Raw genomic sequence first — 19,894 nt, 5'->3', positions numbered from 1 at the left:
ACCTCTGAGTACTGTAATGATGGAATACATTAGCATAACCGCTAGCAGCCACAAGAAGTGAATCTGTGGGTCTCAAAACTGTTATGTTGGGATACATTAGCCAAACCATTAGCTTTTATAGTGTGTGTGTGTGTGTATTAGATTAGTTGGAAATGGAAAATTCATGTCCATGTACAAGAATCCTAAAGGTTACATATCGTCAGTATTTCATCAACTGATTTTTGTTATTATATAATGGAAATCACGATCTTTCCCTGAACCACAACCGAAGTGAATCCTAGAGATTAGATTTTGTATTTGTTTAATAAACTTAAATATCTTTTTCTAACCTTAACCAAAGACCTTCTGGATGCAAACCCTGGATTCTGGTGCGACAGTTGTGGACTTTGGACATCCTGTCTGACTCCCTGCAACTTCAGTGTGGTTCATAAATGTAGAGTTTCATTCAGCCGAGTATTGGGGCCAATATTTAGCATTTTTCTCATTATTGGTTTCATTATTGGATTTTTCTGCCAGATTGCTGATAAGATAAACTAATCAAAACTGTGTTTGCTCTGATGCAACATCCTCTCACATAATGGCCCGGGCCACAACACTATCTGATTGGTAACACATCCCATAAAATAGCCAATAAACAATAAAAAATGTCATTGTTCCCTTTTCGCTTTCATGTGGTGGTGTTATGAAGGCGTGGCAAAGCTGCCTACTGCCAACTGACTGACGTCGCACAGGCGACACTGGATCACCGGGAAGCAGTGAGGTCCAAAAATACACCTGCGATTGCCACTTTAATGAAAGGATAGTTTCAAATGTCTCAACATATCTTAAAAAGTATTGGGTATTATCACGTTTATGTTTGGGTCCAACACACTCACACTTCTTTTATAAACGATCTGCTTCAGTAATTATCAGGATTTAAGAGTGCACGCTGCTCCACTATGTTATTCTGACAGTCAACCGATCCAACTCTTTTCACAGGATATTAAAACATCAAGTGCACAAAGTTATGGGGTCCAAACCTTGTATAGCTGAACCGACCCATGAAATGTATGAACAGAACTGGTAGCTACCATAAAAATACATTAGATTAACGGTTATATCCCGTAACGTAGCTGCCGTGGCCTTAATGTGAAAAGCAGCAGGGGGTGTGAAGGCCGGGTTCCTCCCCGCTGGAAGCTGCACTTCCTACACGGGCCTCCCAGAGGAAGAGCGTTCATTCCTTCTGGAAGGTTCCCTCAGGAGCCGGAGTCTGAATGGACACTACCGCAAAAACACTGCCTACTTACCACATGTTACATGACCTGAGGGGACACACACACCCACACACATACACACACACACACACATCTGGGTTTCCACCTCTGAAAGACTGTCGGGTTTGTTGATGGTTATCGTAGCTAGAATAGTTCCTGCCTCTCCCAGCTCTGTCTCTAACCCCCTCCTCCTTCTCTTCCCTAAATCTCCTTCCCCTTCTCTCCCTCCCTCTGTCTCTCTCTCAGCCATAATTTACAGAACTTATCAACACGCCTTTGATTAATTGGATTGCTTCGATGAAACTCCCTTTTTACGTCATGCTGGCCTAATAAACAGTTGAAATATTTTTCCCAAAGTACCTGCTGTTATTCCAGTTCAAATATCGCCACCTTGTACTTAAAGTGAAGTCAACCTTTTCTATTAAATGTTCTCTGCAAAAAAAAGAAATTAAATGTTAAAATAAAGATGCCAAGAAATCTATATTTTCCTCTGGCTTCCTTCAGTGATAGTGTTTTGATGGTTGGGGGAGCAGAAAGTCCATCAGAGCTGGCTGTCAGGACTTAACGGCTGTTGTACTTTCCGTTACTGGGTGCAACAAGTCCATCAGCATTACTCCACCCTGGTACCAAACCAGGCAACAATATTTGGACCGTTGTCCTCATTGCTATCTGTAATCACCACGAGCATTAGCCTCCGGCCAAGAATAGCTGATCAGATAATGCCGTTGCAGAGACATTAGCGGAACATTACACACACATTAAACAGCCAAGCATCTCATCAGCGCTCCGTCAACACAGCCGGGGCCAACAAATAGCTCCGGAGATGGCGTGATAGCCATGCGGTGGGGATTTTGTTGGCACGCACGAAGCTTTGGAGTTACAGTACAAGAGCAAGTGTTGCCACCTAAAAATGTTGTTGACAAGCTACAAGCCAGATTAAAGGTAGTCAGGAGGTCAGAGTGATGGCGGGATGACCTTCTATTTGCGACTCAAATCAATTCTTTTGTCGCTGGCGTAACAACACTGATGTCATGTTCTCACTATTGTTTCAATTTGGGGGTTTTAACAACCTGAGGGGGTTTACTTTCTACTTTTAAATTCTTTTTAAGTATGTTTTTAGATGAAATATCTTTAAAGTTGCAAGTGTCATAAAGGTTTTAAGATTGTATAAGGACAAAACATGTAAAAAAAATAAATGTTGCAACCTTTTTTTGAATTAAAATCCGAGATACAGCCTCATTTCTTGTCCAAGAATTTCTCTCAGTTGAGCTACAAACTGAAAAGAAAGCATGACAGATTTGCCACTGGCTGATTATTTGTTGCTTCTTTGACACATATGATGAAGAAATGGGTTTAAAGAACATGCAGGCGGTGATGAGTTGGATCTGGTGAGCGCACACTTGACAAACTGTTGGATTTCAGGGAACTCACATTGACGTCCAGTCGGATTTATTGGCGGGTGACAAAACATTTGGATGTGTGGAGGCTCGACACCCAGTTGGACTCGAGGAGCGTACACGTGACGAGTTGGAGGAAGAAAAGCAAGCTGTTTTATTTTGAGCGCACACGTTTGACATGTTTGACTTGGGGGACACGCGCTTGGAAACCAGCTGTAATTTGGTGAACACACCACACCAATTAAAATGCCATGTAAGCCCCTGATGAGGCAAAAATATAAACTCTTGCGGCGCTCTAACATGCAACTAAGTTTGAAAACATAGAATTGCAGCTTTTTTTTCAAATTACCAAAAACCAACCCCCTGCTGAATTGAGAGATGAAAGATTTCCTGTAAGTCCTGATGCACATGTTGACTTGTTAAACCAGCAGTCACAATGCTGAATGATGAACTCAATCAGTGCACTTCAACCAAAAACGTTCTTACACCATCATTTTGCATTAAAGTCCCACTCAGCTTAAGTCATTCTGCAGACACAATTATGACAAACATAATAAAATTCAAGTAATAAGCACAATAAAAAAGATATCAGTGAATGATCATCCAAACAAGCTGAAGCCAGTGAGCTGTGCTACTGGATGTACTGGTCAGATGTGGGAACTGTGTCAACCTTAATTTGCATTAGGAGCAAGACAGGAAACAAACTGTTTAATGGAGGAGCTGCTGTGAATCCTCTCAGGTTTAACACACACACGGACAAGTCACAGACTCTTCGACTTTCCAACAGCATATACTAGATTTTACACTAAGTTACTTAAGTTACACAAGTTAACACAGCACTAACAATCTAAAACTCATAATATGTGAAAGGTTTGTCAGAAAGCTTTATTTTGAAAGTCTGAAGGGCCGTCCACACCGAGAACAATCACTACAACAATAAACTATCAAGATAACGATGAACGATGGCACCGAGCACGATGGAAATTAGCACGTGTGATGACCCGTTCCTGCTGTATAATGCACAGAGAAAACCCCACAAGGATATAGTTTTTACGAAACTCTTCAAAGATGACAGGAGTAAGGAGAATCCAGCAATCAGTAATAAGAGTTGTCGTCTTTTGAAAAACAATTTTTATTCACTCTTTTGGCTGAGTCATCATCAATCATCCTGCCTGTCGTCACTACGGAAATCAAAGCAAACTTCAGAGACCCGTCAGTGCCAGAGATCATCTGGCAGTATGTCTCCGGTGCTGTAGAATGACGTTTTTTAAATACACGTTATATAAGAGTTTAATAAGTTGTATAAACATCCAAGACTGAGTTATTAGAGCAGACCATCTAAAAAGTTACTCTCGATCAATTAGCTTACATAAAAGAGGTCAGCTAGAGTTAGAAACCGATAATAAAAGCACTCCTGCGTCATCATTGTGTCGGAAAATATCCCTTAAAATCAAGATACTGTAAGTGATCGTCCTTTACATTCCCAAAGATCCCAAAGACATTGTGGACTAGAAGAGGAGACTAGAAAGATTTTTAAAGCAATCCATGTATAGTTATTGTTAAAGTTATCGTTCTTGGTGTGAACCGCCCTCAACTGGAAGTTGCATATTTATTATTGCAAACTTGTGCAAAACTAGAGGAGTAAGTAGAAGATCTAAGACCAAGGCAGCTGTATTTGGCAAATTTAGAGCGAGAACATGTTTGTTATATTCAAAGTGATGTAGTCGAAAAACATTTAACAAGCTAAACTCTTCTATTGTTTTTTCACTGAGTTACAGTTTTACTTGTTAAAAACTTTTTGGTACATGAAGATTCACTGACTTCATTAAACTTTTGCACTTGAAACGAGATATATTACACACACATGTAGACTCTTCCAACAGCCTGCAGGTTTATGTCAGCATCTCCTGTAATGACCACACCTACTTTTACACACTGTAAACACTATAAAACATCACACACACTCACACACATGCACACTTCAAGCGAACACACTACACACTTACAACATTCAAGCGCAGTTTCAAAAGCTTTCCATCTGCAAGGACACTTAGCCTCAGTACGCCTGTGTGTGTGTGTGTGTGTGTGTGTGTGTGTGTGTGTGTGTGTGTGTGTGTGTGTGTGTGTGTGTGTGTGTGTGTGTGTGGCGATGGCCAAACAAGGGGTCATTTTCTGTCTGTGTTTTTATTCGTGGGGGGCGAGCCGGGAATAGAGAGCTCTATCTGTCACAGACATCAACACATACACACACCCGTCCATAACAGAGATCTATGGGTCAGAAATTCTGGCCATGGCCCGGGAGGATCCTGCTCAGGAAGAGGAACCCTGCCCGCTGTGTGTGTGTGTGTGTGTGTGTGTGTGTGTGTGTCTGTGTGTGTGTGTGTGTGTGTGTGTGTGTGCAGAAGCTGGATGTGAATAGCAGCCGCAGTATGTGACAGTAAGCTGATAGCTCTGTTCGCTGTGTTTCTGTAATCTGACAGACAGACTCACACAGCAGGACTGTGTAATTCAGCCATGTCAGTACAAGTCTCCTCCGGCCTCTGAACGCCGACTCTCACTGAGGCTCATTACCTGTGAACCCTCACTCTGCTCCTGATAACACAACTCCCCTGAGAGGCAGGAAAAAAGGATGGAGTGCATATTATATGTTTGTACGGAGTCCTTCGTTTTATCCACATTAAAAGAAGGATGTGACTGTACATGTTCTATAAATCAGAGTGTGGATGTAAGACCTGAAACTGACGTGAAATTAATTAAAATAACTTCCTGAAATAGACACCAATAGACTCAGAGCTGCCTGTGGGCAGATCTTATTTATTACCTTATGGTTTGACTTTTTGATTGCCAAAATATAACAATTATCAAGATAGAGTTTCCGTTAAAAGGTCATTCTTGTCAGTTTGAGCCTCTGAAACCCCTTTTTAATGGGGGCAGATTTATCTAATTAGTCAAACAAAAACCTTGAGGCTGTTGCAAGATCTGTAAAGCTTTCATTCAAGTCCAAGGTGATATCTTTTAAAAGTGTTTGTTTCGTTTGACCAGCAGTCCAACCTCCAAAGATATTCAATTGACTATAATGTACAACCAAGACAAGCATCAGTATTGTCACATGTGAGAGGCTGGGAGTAGAAAACGATCAGCATTTTCCTCAAAAACAGTTGCAGATGAATTTCCTGTCGAGCTTTCCAGCTTTCATTTGGATTCACCACCTAATGGATAAAGCTAAAGCTCGGGCTAATACACAAAGGACATTACTAATGGTTGAAGGCTGATAGCTAATGGTAACTGCTAATATGTGCAAGATGCAACACTGACTGACTGACTGGCTGGCTGAGTGATGCTGATACACAACAGAGGATGCTAATGACTGGTTGATGCTAACATGCATGAGATGGACCTGGGTCAATGTTAGTGACCACTTGCTGTTAGCATAAAGCTGCAGTGGACATAATGAGACCACTGACCAGCGGCTGACCCTGGATCTGATGAGCGAGACCCAATGTGAGGTTAAAGTTCAAACGTAGCTCAGCAGCAGGATAGAAAATGAGTGCGTGTTGTAGCTATGTATGTATGAGCCTTACTGGTTTAAATATAAGAAATTGCATGGTCTGTGTTGTGTGTGTGTGTGTGTGTCTGCATCCAGTTGTGTGTGTGTGTGCTCTGGATGGTGTCTCTGATCCCAGGTGGGCTGTAGAGGTGGAGCAGAACAACAAAAAGGGATGCAGCGCCAGGAAAGAGGAGAAGGAAGACACTCTCCCTTTCATCTCTCTTTCATCCCTCCTGTTCAAGCCGAGGAGAGAGAGTGTGCGCCACTCACCTCTCTCTCTCTCTCTCTCTCTCTCTCTCTGTGTGTCTCACTCTCAGATGCCTTTTGATGCCTTTCAAGTCGACTAAATGTGCTTTCTGGCTGCCATGCACCAACAAAAAGGTCTGCATGTACAGTATGTGTGTGTGTGTGTGTGTGTGTGTGTGTGTGGTGCGGGGTTTGGCGTGGCGCCTAATTACTTTAAAGTCACAGACAGGTAGGCGGAAGGTGCATGCGTGTGTGACTTTGTCTGAAAAATAAGAGCTTTGAACTGATTTGTTCTCCGCCACCTTGTTCTCTGGTTTTTATGGGAGTTGTGAGCTGCCCACGACACCCAAAGGCTTTTTTGTTTTCTGGCATTATGCCACCGTTCAGACAGAAACACTCTACTGTACGTCTGGGGCCCGATTCAAACTGTGGACAGAATCACCACTAATGCACTGGCACGACCGAGCTGATGTACACCGTAGAAACAAAAATAAAAATACATTTTCCGGAGCATGAAATGTTAAATCGTTAATGGATAAACGAGGAACTTCTGTTTTGGGCTGATCCAATAAATTACCCGACAAATTATATTGCCATCAATAGTATCAAGAAGTCTTGTCAAGATGGAGCTGTAAGGCTTCATTGTCTCACCTTGAACTACACACCTCGATGTAGCCCTCTGTGCTGATGTTTCTGGGCTGCATCCTTGCTTTAACAAGCTGCTAAGGAGTCAAACCACCGACCCTGTGATTACTCAAAGACCTAGAAAATGTGAATGTACTGTAAAAATGAACTGCTCCCTGCAAACTGTAGTGTAAAGTACAGTAAACTGAAGCAGATTATAATGATTTATGTGACGTGCTGTCATTTGACTCAAGCCATTAGACTGGGAAGCATCCTTCTAGCTGAAGTGTCCTTGAGCAATACAGAAAAAGCTTCAGGTTGAGAGGAAAATCTCACTACAGGATTTAATCGTATTAATATTTGCGAAGGCTTCACAAGTTACGGCTTTTTTCTTGTTTTCTCTGTGTGTCAGTGGCTGCAGGACCAGACAAGTCTGGACATGATGTTATCCCCCCCGCCCCTTCCCTCGGCACCAAATAACTTCCCCTGCTCCCTCCGTCCCTCCTTCCTCCTCTCGTTTTAAGTGCAAACCACAGACTTGCTCTGGAGGTTTCCATGACAAACAATACTAATTAGGGATCATTTTCCTTTTGCTTTTTATGGAGGGTGGAACTGAAAGGTAAGAGTGAAGCAAGAGATTGAGACGCAGACATGAAACACTGTTAAATCTACATTTTGATATTCAGCTCAGCATCAACTGATGGACACATAAATCTCAGATAAATATTAAATAACAGTTAACTTGTTGTGTTAACTTTGTGTTTGTGTTGAAGTTAATGCTTCTAGAAATAAAACGGATGTCTCACATTTTGATTCATTACAGATACTGACCTGATTTTGCGGATCCACATTAAAAAACAGTTTCTTTGTCGATATCCTTTAAATATTCAATATTCTGCTATCAGTTACATTCATTCAGTCATGGTGGCCCACTCAGCAGAGAATATGGTTGGATCATTACATCCCTATTTTGTCTTTGATAGCACGGATGATCAAAACTAGTACAATCATTAAAACATGCTTCTGCACTTTATAATGCACTGGCATTCAGCGGTACTTTGGGTTAATGTTCCAGTTGTTGGTTGTTAATACAGAGAGATCACTTCTGGATTTGGAGGAACATCTGCTGGATTGCTGTGTGGTATTAAACAGGAAGAAGATGATTTTCTTCCACCAGAAAAATGGAAGAAAAATCCTTTTGGTGACAGCAGAGGGTGGAAGGAGTGGAACGCCCTAAACAAAGCTGCTTTGACTGAAGAACCAAAGTTCCTGCTCACGACAAGAGTGAACAGGATTTACAGGAAATGTAACTAATTATTTGCTCAAGTCATTTATCAAGAACAAATCCAGAATGTTTCCTGGTTCTCACAGCTCTTCAACTGTGAGGATTTGATGTTTTTTTCTCTGTTTCCCATCACTGTTAACTTAAGTCCCTTTTGTTTTTTGCCTTTTTAAATTATATCTGTGATCTGTTAACTTGCATCGGCCTTTACTTTTGATAATTAATGTTAAAAAAAATATACAATTAATTAAATGAAACTAATAAAATAATTACCTAGGATAGGTAACAAGTAGTAGCGATCAAGATCAAGACTTACTGTTACAAGCGCTTGTTATAGGCGTTATATTACTGTGTGTGCGTATAATATGGCTCTAAGCTCAGAAAATACACAGTGATACATCTGACACACTGACTGGCAGTGTGTGTGTGTACTCACATGTGTGTATGAAGGTATATGTGCGTATATCTAATGATCCCTGTGTCGCCCTCTCTATGTCTCACACACCTCCCCTTCTCATTAGTGGCGACGCCTGAGTGGATTAACCACACTTTTGTACGCACACGCGCACACACACACACACACACACGCGCACACACACACACACACACACACACACACACACACACACACACACACACACACACACACACACACACACACACACACACACACACACACACACACACACACACACACACACACACACACACACACAGTAGATCCCATCAAAGCGAATCTATCCGCCCCGGTTTAGGAAAGACAAACTGTCATAAAACACGGATTTGTCCTCAATGCAAACCAGAAGCCCCTTCTGGCAAGAGACTGGTGTGTGTGTGTGCGAGTGTGTGTGTGTGCGCATGTGTGTGATATTGACAGGGCCGGAAGCCAGGAAACAATATGTATTTGTTGAATGTGTGTGTAGGTCACTGAGGATATTGTTGTAACTAAGTGTGTGTTATCGTATCTCAGATGAAAGTAATCAGGTTTGAAATTAAATGCGATAACAAAAACAACATGTGGCAGGATGGAAGAAAGAGAACGATATTGAGGTGTCAACGGACTTGATTGGGTTGATTAGGAAAATAAACACAGACAGTTCTGCTCAGCGACCGGACAACTCCTCTTCTGATCTGCCGTGCCTCTATCAAACAGACAGTCAGAAGGAGCAGAACCAGATGGATGAAAACATAAAGGGAAGAGCGAGTGAGATGGAGAGACAGCAGACACCGAGTAGAGGATGAGACCGTGTCCAACTCCCCAAACAGAGAAAACAGTGAGTGTAGACCTGGCAACGGTCGGCCAGCAGCGCCGGACGGACTCCCAGCTCTGCTCTCACAACGCCGGAAGACTTCGTCTACAGCAGTAACACTGTGATAATAAAAAAGGATGTTCTTCACTTTGTACAAAGCACAGAGGAGCGGACAGCAGAGACGAATGTCTTAAAGAGCATTAGGGATTTGTTTACAAAGCTGTCAACATGTATAGTGAAAGAACTTTCCCAAGAACTTCATGTACATAGGATTAAAGAAGTAACAACGGAGGATAAGGGATGAAGATACATACATACAAACACAACTGTAAGTAAAGTCTTATCTGGTTTTAGTACAGTGGGCAGCCCAGATGTCCTTTACTCGAGCCACATTCTTCAGCCTCCTGGGGGTAATCTATGTAATCATTCCAGGGTTTTCTGGGATTGCCAATAAGGATCCTCCCAGTTGGGCACACCCAGCATACCTCAACAGGAAAGTGCCCAGAAGGCATCTTGACCAGACGCCCAAACCACATCAGCTTTATTGCAGAGGAGTCGTGGATATACCATAGACGGTATAAATTATGGACGGAGCCTCCGGGTCTGAGAAGTGAAGCCAATGAGGAAGTGCCTCAAACCTGCATTCATTCTAATGTCCAGCAGGGGGAGACTCCACCGGCTGTGAAAAGAAGTCAGACTGCAGCTTATGAGAAAATGTCCCTGCTTTTTATTTGATTTATTAACTCAGTTAACAGTTTCCTAATGAGTTTATGGTCTCAATTGCTAGTTTTCGCTAAGCCTTCTTCAATACAGCATGATGTTGAAAAGACGCTACCATGGCGTGTCAGTCTGTCTGACTGGAGGTCAAACTCACGATTTCAAGATGAAGTCAACAGGACATCATCATCAGCAAAAAGCAGAAATCCTGAGGTCACCAAACTCTCTAGTTTTATATTCTCTTTAGATTCTGTCAATGAAAATTACAAACAAGTGACAAGACGCAAACTTGATTAAGCCCAATGCGACCAGATTAGATTTTGGATAATAGAGACACTGCCAACAGACTGGCCAGTAACATCAGTCCTGGTCACAAGAGACTACAAGGCACGAAGCAAAGGTCCTAGATGGTGCAACTTGACATAATTCCTAGATAGGCTAAGTGCTGTGGCTAAGGACCCCACCTGTTCCTAACTACATTTTACAGTTTATGTTATGTATATTTAACCTATTTTGCATGAACTGAGTGGATCGGTAACGTGGGGACTTTTTGGTACCAGTTGTTACTAATAGCAAAGGCCAGCTTGGATTTGGTGAGACCCGTCAAAGTGATAACATGACGCGCCAGTTGAACCATCTGGAAAAGCGCTGGTAGAAACTGTTGGGAAAAGGAAAGGCACTTTCAAAAATACTTGGCATGTGATTGGACGAACCATCTGTCTATCATCATCTATCCCAGCAAAATTCAACCGATCAGATCAACAGTAGGTTCGACCACCGCTTTTGGCCACAAGCACACAGCATGAAGCCTGGCAAGATGGATCATATTATCATGTAGTCTCACAAATCCAGCTGCCTTTGCAAGGCAATCAAAGTGAGACTTATATAGCATAAAGCAAATGTCACAGCAACACAAACAGTGCAGGATAGATGGGAAAAACAATCAACAGAGCTCAAGATTCCCCGTGCGCATCTACATTGCATCTGCATCCAAATGTATTGTTTGATTTCATCTTTTGGCACCGACTAGAATCCAAACCATGCTGATTCTGCAGACCGTGAGCCAACGGCAGTCAAAGTGGTATGTACAAATAACAGACAGAGCACTGTGCCGTGAGGGAAAATAGAGGTGGATTACAACAGTGTGACAGACAGTGAACAGATATCAGTGTCAGGGCTCTGGTCAGGATTTAGTGGCAAGCTGGGAGCAATGCTGCGGATGTACTGCTGGAGTGATGTATTTTGACACGGGTCGGTTGGAAAAGTGACAAGGTGAAGCAGAGCTGATGAATCTGAGAGCTGGAGAACATTCAGCTCCATATAAAGACATAAAGGAGGGAAGACAAGATGACAGCACAGTAGAAAGAAGATTAGGAGTAATAGAGGAGTTTGTGCTCCTACCTTTCTTGACTTTCTTAGATGGCTGTTTCTTCTTGATGAACTTTGTCATCTCCTGTGGAAGTTCCAGCTCCTCCCCGTCACCAGCCACCTCTGCAATGGGCTCAACGCCTCCTAAGTGACAGGTAGAGTGAAACATCAGCCAGATGGTATAGGCTAGATGAATAAGTACCATTTTGTTTTTTCAGCAAAAGCTTCATATTTTGAGTTTGACATATTTACACTCTGAGCTTCTCAGTGTGACAACAGCCCTCTACTGTTGGCCAATATACAGCTTCATTAAAGGAGAAAGGGTTTTAATGTCCTGGCTCAGTGCCATTTTGACCATTACCCATTTAAGATTTGCTTTAAGTTTTGCTATGAGGTCTGAGATAGTAACAAACCTGCCAAAAACCTAAAGGTCCAGCTTGTAGGATTTATGTGGGTTTAGCAGCAGAAACAGAATGTACTGTATTATTCTTAATATATTTTTTGTACAGTATAATCACCTGAAACTAAGAGTTGTTGTGTTTTGTTTACCAGAGCTTACAGTAGCTCAGAATGGAAAAAAAACAAACAAACACTGGCCCCACCATAGGGAAGGGTGAGATGAGGGGTGTTCAGTTGGTTGAAATCTGCAACTTCACCACTATACACTATTAAATTCTACACACTGGACCTTTAAACTCCTCAGTACTTTTGTGTGTACCGTGAAGCCAGAATGATACTTACTAGTTGCATGTAGTTTTATATATTGTTAATTTTAACGTTGTATGTCTTAATATTGTTTTCTGTAAAGGTGCAATCAAAGAGATGTTCCCACTATGATGGGAATATGATGGGGATAATGCACATTTGTTTTTCTGAAGGCAAATAATACGTAGCATGGAGATCTGCTAAGCATTTCATTTTCAAGATGACTCCTACATCTACACTGATATCTTCTGTTTCTGTTTGCACATTCACACAAAAATACATGTAGCTGCATGTGTAGACAAGAGTGTCATTAATATGTAACGTCATCACGACTTTAAGAGAATGTGAAAGTAAAACTACAGCAATATTTTAGCAGAAGTGTAGTTTAATAAATGTTTCAGAGGAGAAGAAATGAAGCGTGGAATAATACTGTCGAACATGTGGTATGTAAGTGTGTGTGTGTGTGTGTTTCAACCAGCATGTGTGAGGGTGTGATTGTGTGTGTGTGACGAAATCCCTGCTAGAATCCCATGGATCAGTCTGGATTTAGGGAGCTCCTGAGGCCGATGAATTAGACGCCTTGTCTCTCCTGCGTCCCACCTCTCTGTCTCCTCCTCATCCCCCCTTCCTCATTCCTCCCCTCTGTCTCCCCTTCCTCTTTTTCTTCTCCTCCCTGTCTCCATCTGCTCCTCACCCGCCTCTCCATCTATTTCCCCTTCCCCTTTTCCTCTCCCCTCTCCTTCTCTTCATCCACCTCGCCTCCCCCTTCCCTCTCTCTCTTTCACACACTTTCTTCTCCCCATCGTTCGTTCCTCCCCTCCTCCTTTCTCCGTCCCTTTCTCCTAATTTCCTCTCCTCCCCGAGGATTGTGTCCAGTTTCATGGTGCTTTCACTGAACATGCGCTACACACATTGTGCATTGTGTTGTGCGTGTGTGTGTGTTTGTGCGTATCCGAGACAGAGTGTGCATGTGTGTGTCTGCCATCATGTCTACCTTAAGGTGTCTGAGAATGTGTGTGTGTCTCCATCTCCCCCACTGCGTCTACAAGTGTGTGTGTGTGTGTGTGCACATGTAGATTACCCTAAGCCCTCTCTAATATTTATCCTGGCCTTTTCTAAAGCCAATCTTGTTCGCTTTGGTGAGAGCACAGCCTGTGGCTTCACACACACACACACACACACACACACACACTCACAGTTGTTTGAAATGGGATATGCCTCGCTCTTAATTGGGCAGGTGTTTTTCTAAGGCGAGTCGTTTTTTTTAACACTGTCTTACAATTTCACGGGGAATGTGTGGGTCAGTGTGTGTGTGTGTGTGTGTGTGTGTGTCTTAACCTCACTCTTACATCAACATCAGGTAAGGAAATAGCCCACCTCTGGAGCAACTTACTCCGAAACAAAATCACACACACACACACACACACACACACACACACACACACACACACACACACACACACACAAAGCGTGTCATGCCGCTGACCTCTCACACATTCCTCCCTCTCCGTCTCTCTCTCTGTAAATAGTAGGTGTAGTACCGCCTGGTCGGAGTTGTGGTGTGTATCCGTGTTTCTCTTGGTCGTGGTCGGGTCTATATTTGTCGCACTGGTCGGGTTATCAGTTTTAGACAACCCTGAGGTTTGGGCCCAATACTGTGCACCACGTCTCACTTAAAAAATACTTCAAGACCCAAGAGACGCAGCAGGATGGAAGAGGAATGTGTGATTATACAGGATGTAGTACTTGTAATGGTAATGATAGAAATGTTAATCACAGTTGATGCATTTGAGGTAGAACTGGAAGTAGGTGTCGTAGCATTGGTGCAGCAAAAAGCGTACGTATGTGATGTGAAAGAGTAGATCTATAATATTGTTGTAATGTTACTAATTAAGTTTAAAAAGTCAGGTCGCTGTGCCCTCTGTCCTCGACAGTATTTTCAGTGATGTAGATGATGTTGGGTGTAGTCATAGGTGCAACAGACTTGAAACTCCCAGTGGGGGCAGTAATCCTGCTTTTTATCTTGGCATTAAGTTTCTCTTTAGGCCGCCCCAAAACGCTCCTGGACCATTTCCAAAACTGCATCCAAACTATCGCAAAATTGTTCATAACTGCCGTTGAAGAGTCCCAAATTGTCTTCAGACTACATCTAAACTGCCCCAGAACGACCAGAAATGTGTCAAACTTATGAGCATGCAGTCATGCTTGTATTAGAGTGCCAGTAGAAAAAGTAAGAGACAAAAAAATGAAAATTAATTTTAAAAATGCTGCAGAGTCATAATAGTTTTCAAACAGTACAGTTACATAGATGTAAAATCTGTTAATTTGTCAAACAAAAATGTTAAATATTTGAAGGTTCCAGCTTCTTAAATGTAAAGATTTGCTGCTTTTCTTCGTGTTTGGGTTTCAATTTGAAGATGTCACTTTGGACTGAAACTTGGAAATAGTGAAAAGCATTTTTCAAATTTTTTTGGCACTTTATCGACTAAATGATTCAAGCCTAAGTAATTGATTAAGTGAAAATAATCGGCAGGTTACGTTGCAGCCCTCTTCAGAGGCTGAATGGCTCCTCAGCTGGTTAAAGCCACCAGGAAAACAGCCAGTTTCTATGATTACAGAACTGATGTGTGTAATATCTCCTGGATCTGAAGAAAAAATGCAGTCAGCAGGTTTTGGTACAGTTGTGACAATGAGGACTATAACTACTTTTACAGCTCGATCACTTCTGTTGTACAACTAGCTCCATGACAATCACCACCACTATTAGTGATGCTGCTGTGGTCCTCTATTGTGTTTGAACTATCATTTTCTTGGGTGCCAATATATGTTTGAGGCCTGATGTGGTGAAAAATATTCAGTCTAAACTCACTCCCAGATACATCAACACTATTTGGCAGCTTTGGGAAGTTTTGGAGGAGGGAAGATTGTGGCACATATTCGGGAATCTTCCGTGCAGTTACAGAGTTTTCTCAGATTAGATGGTGTTGATATATTTTGGGGCATTTGGAGAGATTTAAGCGGCAGTTTGGGAGGATTAGAGGCCATGAGCAGACGTCTTGGGGAGTTTAGATATAGTTTGCATCACTCTTTGGATAGTTTGAAATAAGAACATCTTCAAGGTAGTTAAGGACAGTTTGGGACACTTTAAAGATCAGTTTTGATGTAGTTAAGATATAACTAAATACAGTCTGGGGCAGTTGGAAACTGCATGTCTGAGACCGTTATGGGCCAATTTGTATGAAGATGGGGATGGTTTGGATCAGTCCTTGACAATTTGAAGAGTGCTTAAAGAAACTTCGAGCCATTTTGTGACAGTTTGGGACACTGTGGGACCATTTGGGCTGGTCCGTGACAGTTTGAAGGCGTTTTGGGCCACTTTTGGAACAGTTCTGGACAGCTTGGTTGAGGGGTGAAGCTGCTTCCAATAGACAAGCTCTGTCTTGGTCTGCAGCGCGGAGGCACCAGCGCATTCCTGCTTTATTCTGGGCTGCGGTTTGAAGATGGGGGTGACACTGTGCTGCTGTGGTTACCAGCAATTTGGCTGTGGGCTTTACGCTATTTCAATCCCCCCTCAACGTACACATCTTCGTACGCACACATCACATACTTAACACACAGTATACACACATACAGTAGGTTAGAAGCAGCACATTTGCACACATTCACCTGCTTTTGAAAACACACATCAAAAACCAGGAAGTGTGATTCCTTTAAAGACTGGTGTACGGATCAGACACCTGATCTCTGCACAGTCAAAACATTATTTAAGTTGTGTGTATGTATGTCAAACCTTATGAAATGCTCGTCATTGAAAAGCACAAAAAATGCATTTTAGAAATCGACTCTGTGCCCAGTCAGAAACCATCCCAGGCTGAAAAAAACAACTCTCAGACATTTAAGATTTATTGAACGAGGAACTTCAGGTACTGATTGATTCTTTCCAAAATAGAGCTCTGCTGTTTTATATTTAGCAATCTGGAGGAGAACTCTTCAATTTGGAAAACACCACAGAGACAGAACAAAGACAGCTGGTCAGGATTAGACACAAGACACGACCTACACTTACACATACTACATGCATTTTCCTTTGCACTGCGTCCTCTGAACTTACACACACACACACACACACACACACACTCTCTCTCGTGCACACAAACGCAGCACATCTTCTCCCCTCTCTTTAGGTCTAAAATAGATGCAGGCCCCAAACCACAGCTACCAGTGGAACACTGTGAAAATAACTGCAACACACACACACACACACACACACACACACACACACACACACATGCGCTATAGGCGTGTGTGGATAAGGAGGATGTGCTTGTGTGCAGTCAGTGTGTCTGCTTGCTTTTTAGACTGTGAACATAAGCAAACCCTTTAGACTTCATTAGTATAAGAGAGGAGAGGAAGAGGAAGAGGAGGACGTGAGAAATTAGAAGACATTACATCCAGAAATTCCAGCAGGATTAAATACATGAAAAGGAGCAAACAACCACAAAAGAGAAGAGAAGAAGAGAAACAACAGACCAGGAAACTGATCAAAGACCAAAAACACGATTACAGCAGATTAATTACAGATTAAACAAGAGGAGAACACAACAGTACAGTAAAACAGAAACAGACAGAACAAGGGAGGGGTCGGTGTTGCCAAACGTGTTGCTCACTGTAGCAAATTAACATATTTAGAGAGATAGTGTGTATATATGTTTGTGTATGTGTGTGTGTGGGTGGGTGGGTGGAAGAAGACTTCAATATACAAACCTCCGAGGTTGAGGTCACTTCAAAGCTATGCTGACAGCATGCTGACTAATGAACCATGTGATAAACACTCCTGATTTCACCAGGTGTGTGTGTGTGTGTGTGTGTGTGTGCCTGTGTATGTGCATGTGTGTGTGTACAGAGTGCAGCTGTTGAAGCCGGTTGATCTGAATGATGTCATCAGGGCGAGACAGAGGGTCAGGTGAACAACTGGGAGAGAAAATGTTCCAAGTTATTGATGTGCAGTAATAATCCTTTGGCTTAACTAAAAGATAAACATAATGCGATTATAAACATAATGCGATGATGCAAAAGATTTTGAATTTCGGGTTACATCTGTTTTATTTGCGTGTGTTGTCCAGATGTCCATCAGTGGCAACTGTGTAAAGGTTTTGTTGTCAGTGATTCTGAATCAAAGAGCTACAGATTTCTTCCCACAGCCGCCATTTTGTACTCAACATCAACAAACATGAGCAGAGGCGCAAAAAAAGCGACAAAACAGACCTGACCTTTGATTAACGGCCGTGACTCAGGCCTTACTTCTTTTCTTTATTACTCTCAAACTGTGTGATTAACAACCAACCAACAGTGGTTGACCATTTTAAAGTACAATGCTTTGTTGACTCATCCATCCACCTCCATCTCCAACCTCTGCAGATTCTGTCTCTCTATAACATCACCTGACTTCCTCCTTTGCTCCTCTGATAACTATAAGCAGTTGTATGCCTCTGTGCACCAGTCAGGTTGCTGTTCCTAAGCTCAGAACATTTTTAGCAGAATATCATGACGCCACAGCGTATAACCTCTGACCTTTTGGATATCAAATGTCACAATGTCACCATTTCTCTATAATACATTTATCGTATGAATGATCGTATGAATTCTTGAGTTATGACCAAAAATGAGTTTTGTGAGGTGACCTGATCAGATCAGTTCAGCGCTTGAATCCAAGAGGACATTTGTGCCGAATTTTAAGGAATCCCCTCGAGGTGTTCTTGAGATTTAGGCGTTTACGAGAATGGGCTGACATTAGGCCACAGTGACCTTCGACCTTTGGCCACCAAAACGTATTCAGTTCATTCTTGAGTCCAGGTGGACATTTGTACCAAATCTGAAGAAATCCCCCTGAAGCGTTCTTGAGATATTTCGTTCGGGGACGGATGGCCAACCCAAAAACATAATGCCTCTGGCCACAGCTGTTGCCGGCTCGGAAGCCTGCAAAAATCTGGATCAATCAAAAAAATGATGCTGAATAGCCTGCCAATGTTGAAAGGTATATTAAATAAATGTTATGTAATATAAACAGAGTTGAGATTGATTCTTTCATAAAAGGAACAAATGAAAGAACAGCTTTTCTTTCCCTTTTGACCTTAAATGCACCGATCTGCTCCTCTGTCTCTGTCTCCTGCTGGATGAAGACAGACGTGATCCAGCCTCCAACAAAGACGGTGATAAAGTCAGTCTCACTGTGTATTCAGGAGTGTGTGTGTTGTCAGGTTTTTATATCCAGATAAACACATTAACACACAGACACACACACTTTGTACCAATGAAGCAGGAGCTTGTTGTATGGTATCCCACTGTGTGTGTGTGTGTGTGTGTGCGTGTCTGTGGTTTTGGAGGGAAACGGTTGCCGCCGGTGTTGTTGGAAACGTAAACAAGCGTGTATGTTTACGGGTGGGCGAAAAAGCAACATCTGAAGCTGCTAACAAACGACTGTTTACTGCAGCACTGTGTGTGTGTGTGTGTGTGTGTGTGTGTGTGTGTGTGTGTGTGTGTGTGTCTGTGTCTGTGTCTGTGTGTCTGTGTGTGTATGTGTGTGTGTGTGTGTGTGTGTGAATTTTGGCAACAGACCAAAGGAGAGAAGGGAGACCGCATGACAAGAAACATAAACACAAACACTCACTCACTCTCTCTCTCACAAGCGCGCACACACACACACACACACACACACACACACACACAATTAATTGATTCAGTTCTGTTTCAGTGAACTTTGTACAGAATTACTGTAATCACTATAATGACTTTTAAACAAGCCTGTAAAGTTTTATAGACCTCCTCCTCCTCCTCTCTCTCTCTCACACACACACACCTACACACACACACACACACCTACCTGTGACACTGTTATTTCTCTAAGACAGAAGTTTTATCTGTAACAGTCAGTAAGCAGTTTTATTTTTGTCAGTTGGAGAAATGATCCACCAATCAGAGCTTCGTATGGGAACACAGGCATCCTTAAACATCGACGAGATCGACACAGCCACACAAGTTGATCGCTTACTGTTCGATTGCGACACGTCACAGCTGCTGGTGTAGCTTTGTGTCAACTCGTGCATACATCACTCACTACTGAAAAAAAACCAGGATGCTGTACACCCTTGTATACATCTTCACTTACATCTATCTGGTGTGTAACTACTCACTCACCATCGTCATACTACAGTTTTTAACCTTACATAGCCACAGTTAGGTACATTAGCTCAACAGCTGTGTTTAAAACAGAAAAATAGATTAAAAAATATGATCTTTAGACACAAGGCGGTGGTGCTCAGACCTCTTTTGTTCACTGTGCACATCCATTTACAATATGTTCCTGTTGGTATCAGCTCATTTAGTAACAATAGTAACAGAAGCAAGAACAGTAAGCTGAGCAAACAAGCTATAAAATGCACATGTCTAATTTATTCTAAGTGATTTGGTTATTAGTGAAAAATGTTCCATGTTAATGTAAATAGAAA

General features: G+C 42.2%; 1 protein-coding gene across 1 annotated transcript in view; it reads right to left on the bottom strand.

Annotated features, from left to right (window-relative positions):
* bbs9 (Bardet-Biedl syndrome 9) overlaps positions 1-19,894 on the bottom strand; it is a 165,215-nt gene that overhangs the window by 44,606 nt on the left and 100,715 nt on the right. The window contains exon 21 of the mRNA XM_073485538.1: positions 11,718-11,828. Coding sequence (XP_073341639.1) covers positions 11,718-11,828 — 111 coding nt within the window. The remainder of the gene's footprint in view (positions 1-11,717; positions 11,829-19,894) is intronic.

Source organism: Pagrus major, chromosome 17 (genome assembly GCF_040436345.1).
Source record: "Pagrus major chromosome 17, Pma_NU_1.0".
Taxonomy (NCBI): Eukaryota; Metazoa; Chordata; class Actinopteri; order Spariformes; family Sparidae; genus Pagrus; species Pagrus major.
This window is presented reverse-complemented; position numbering and strand designations above follow the sequence as displayed.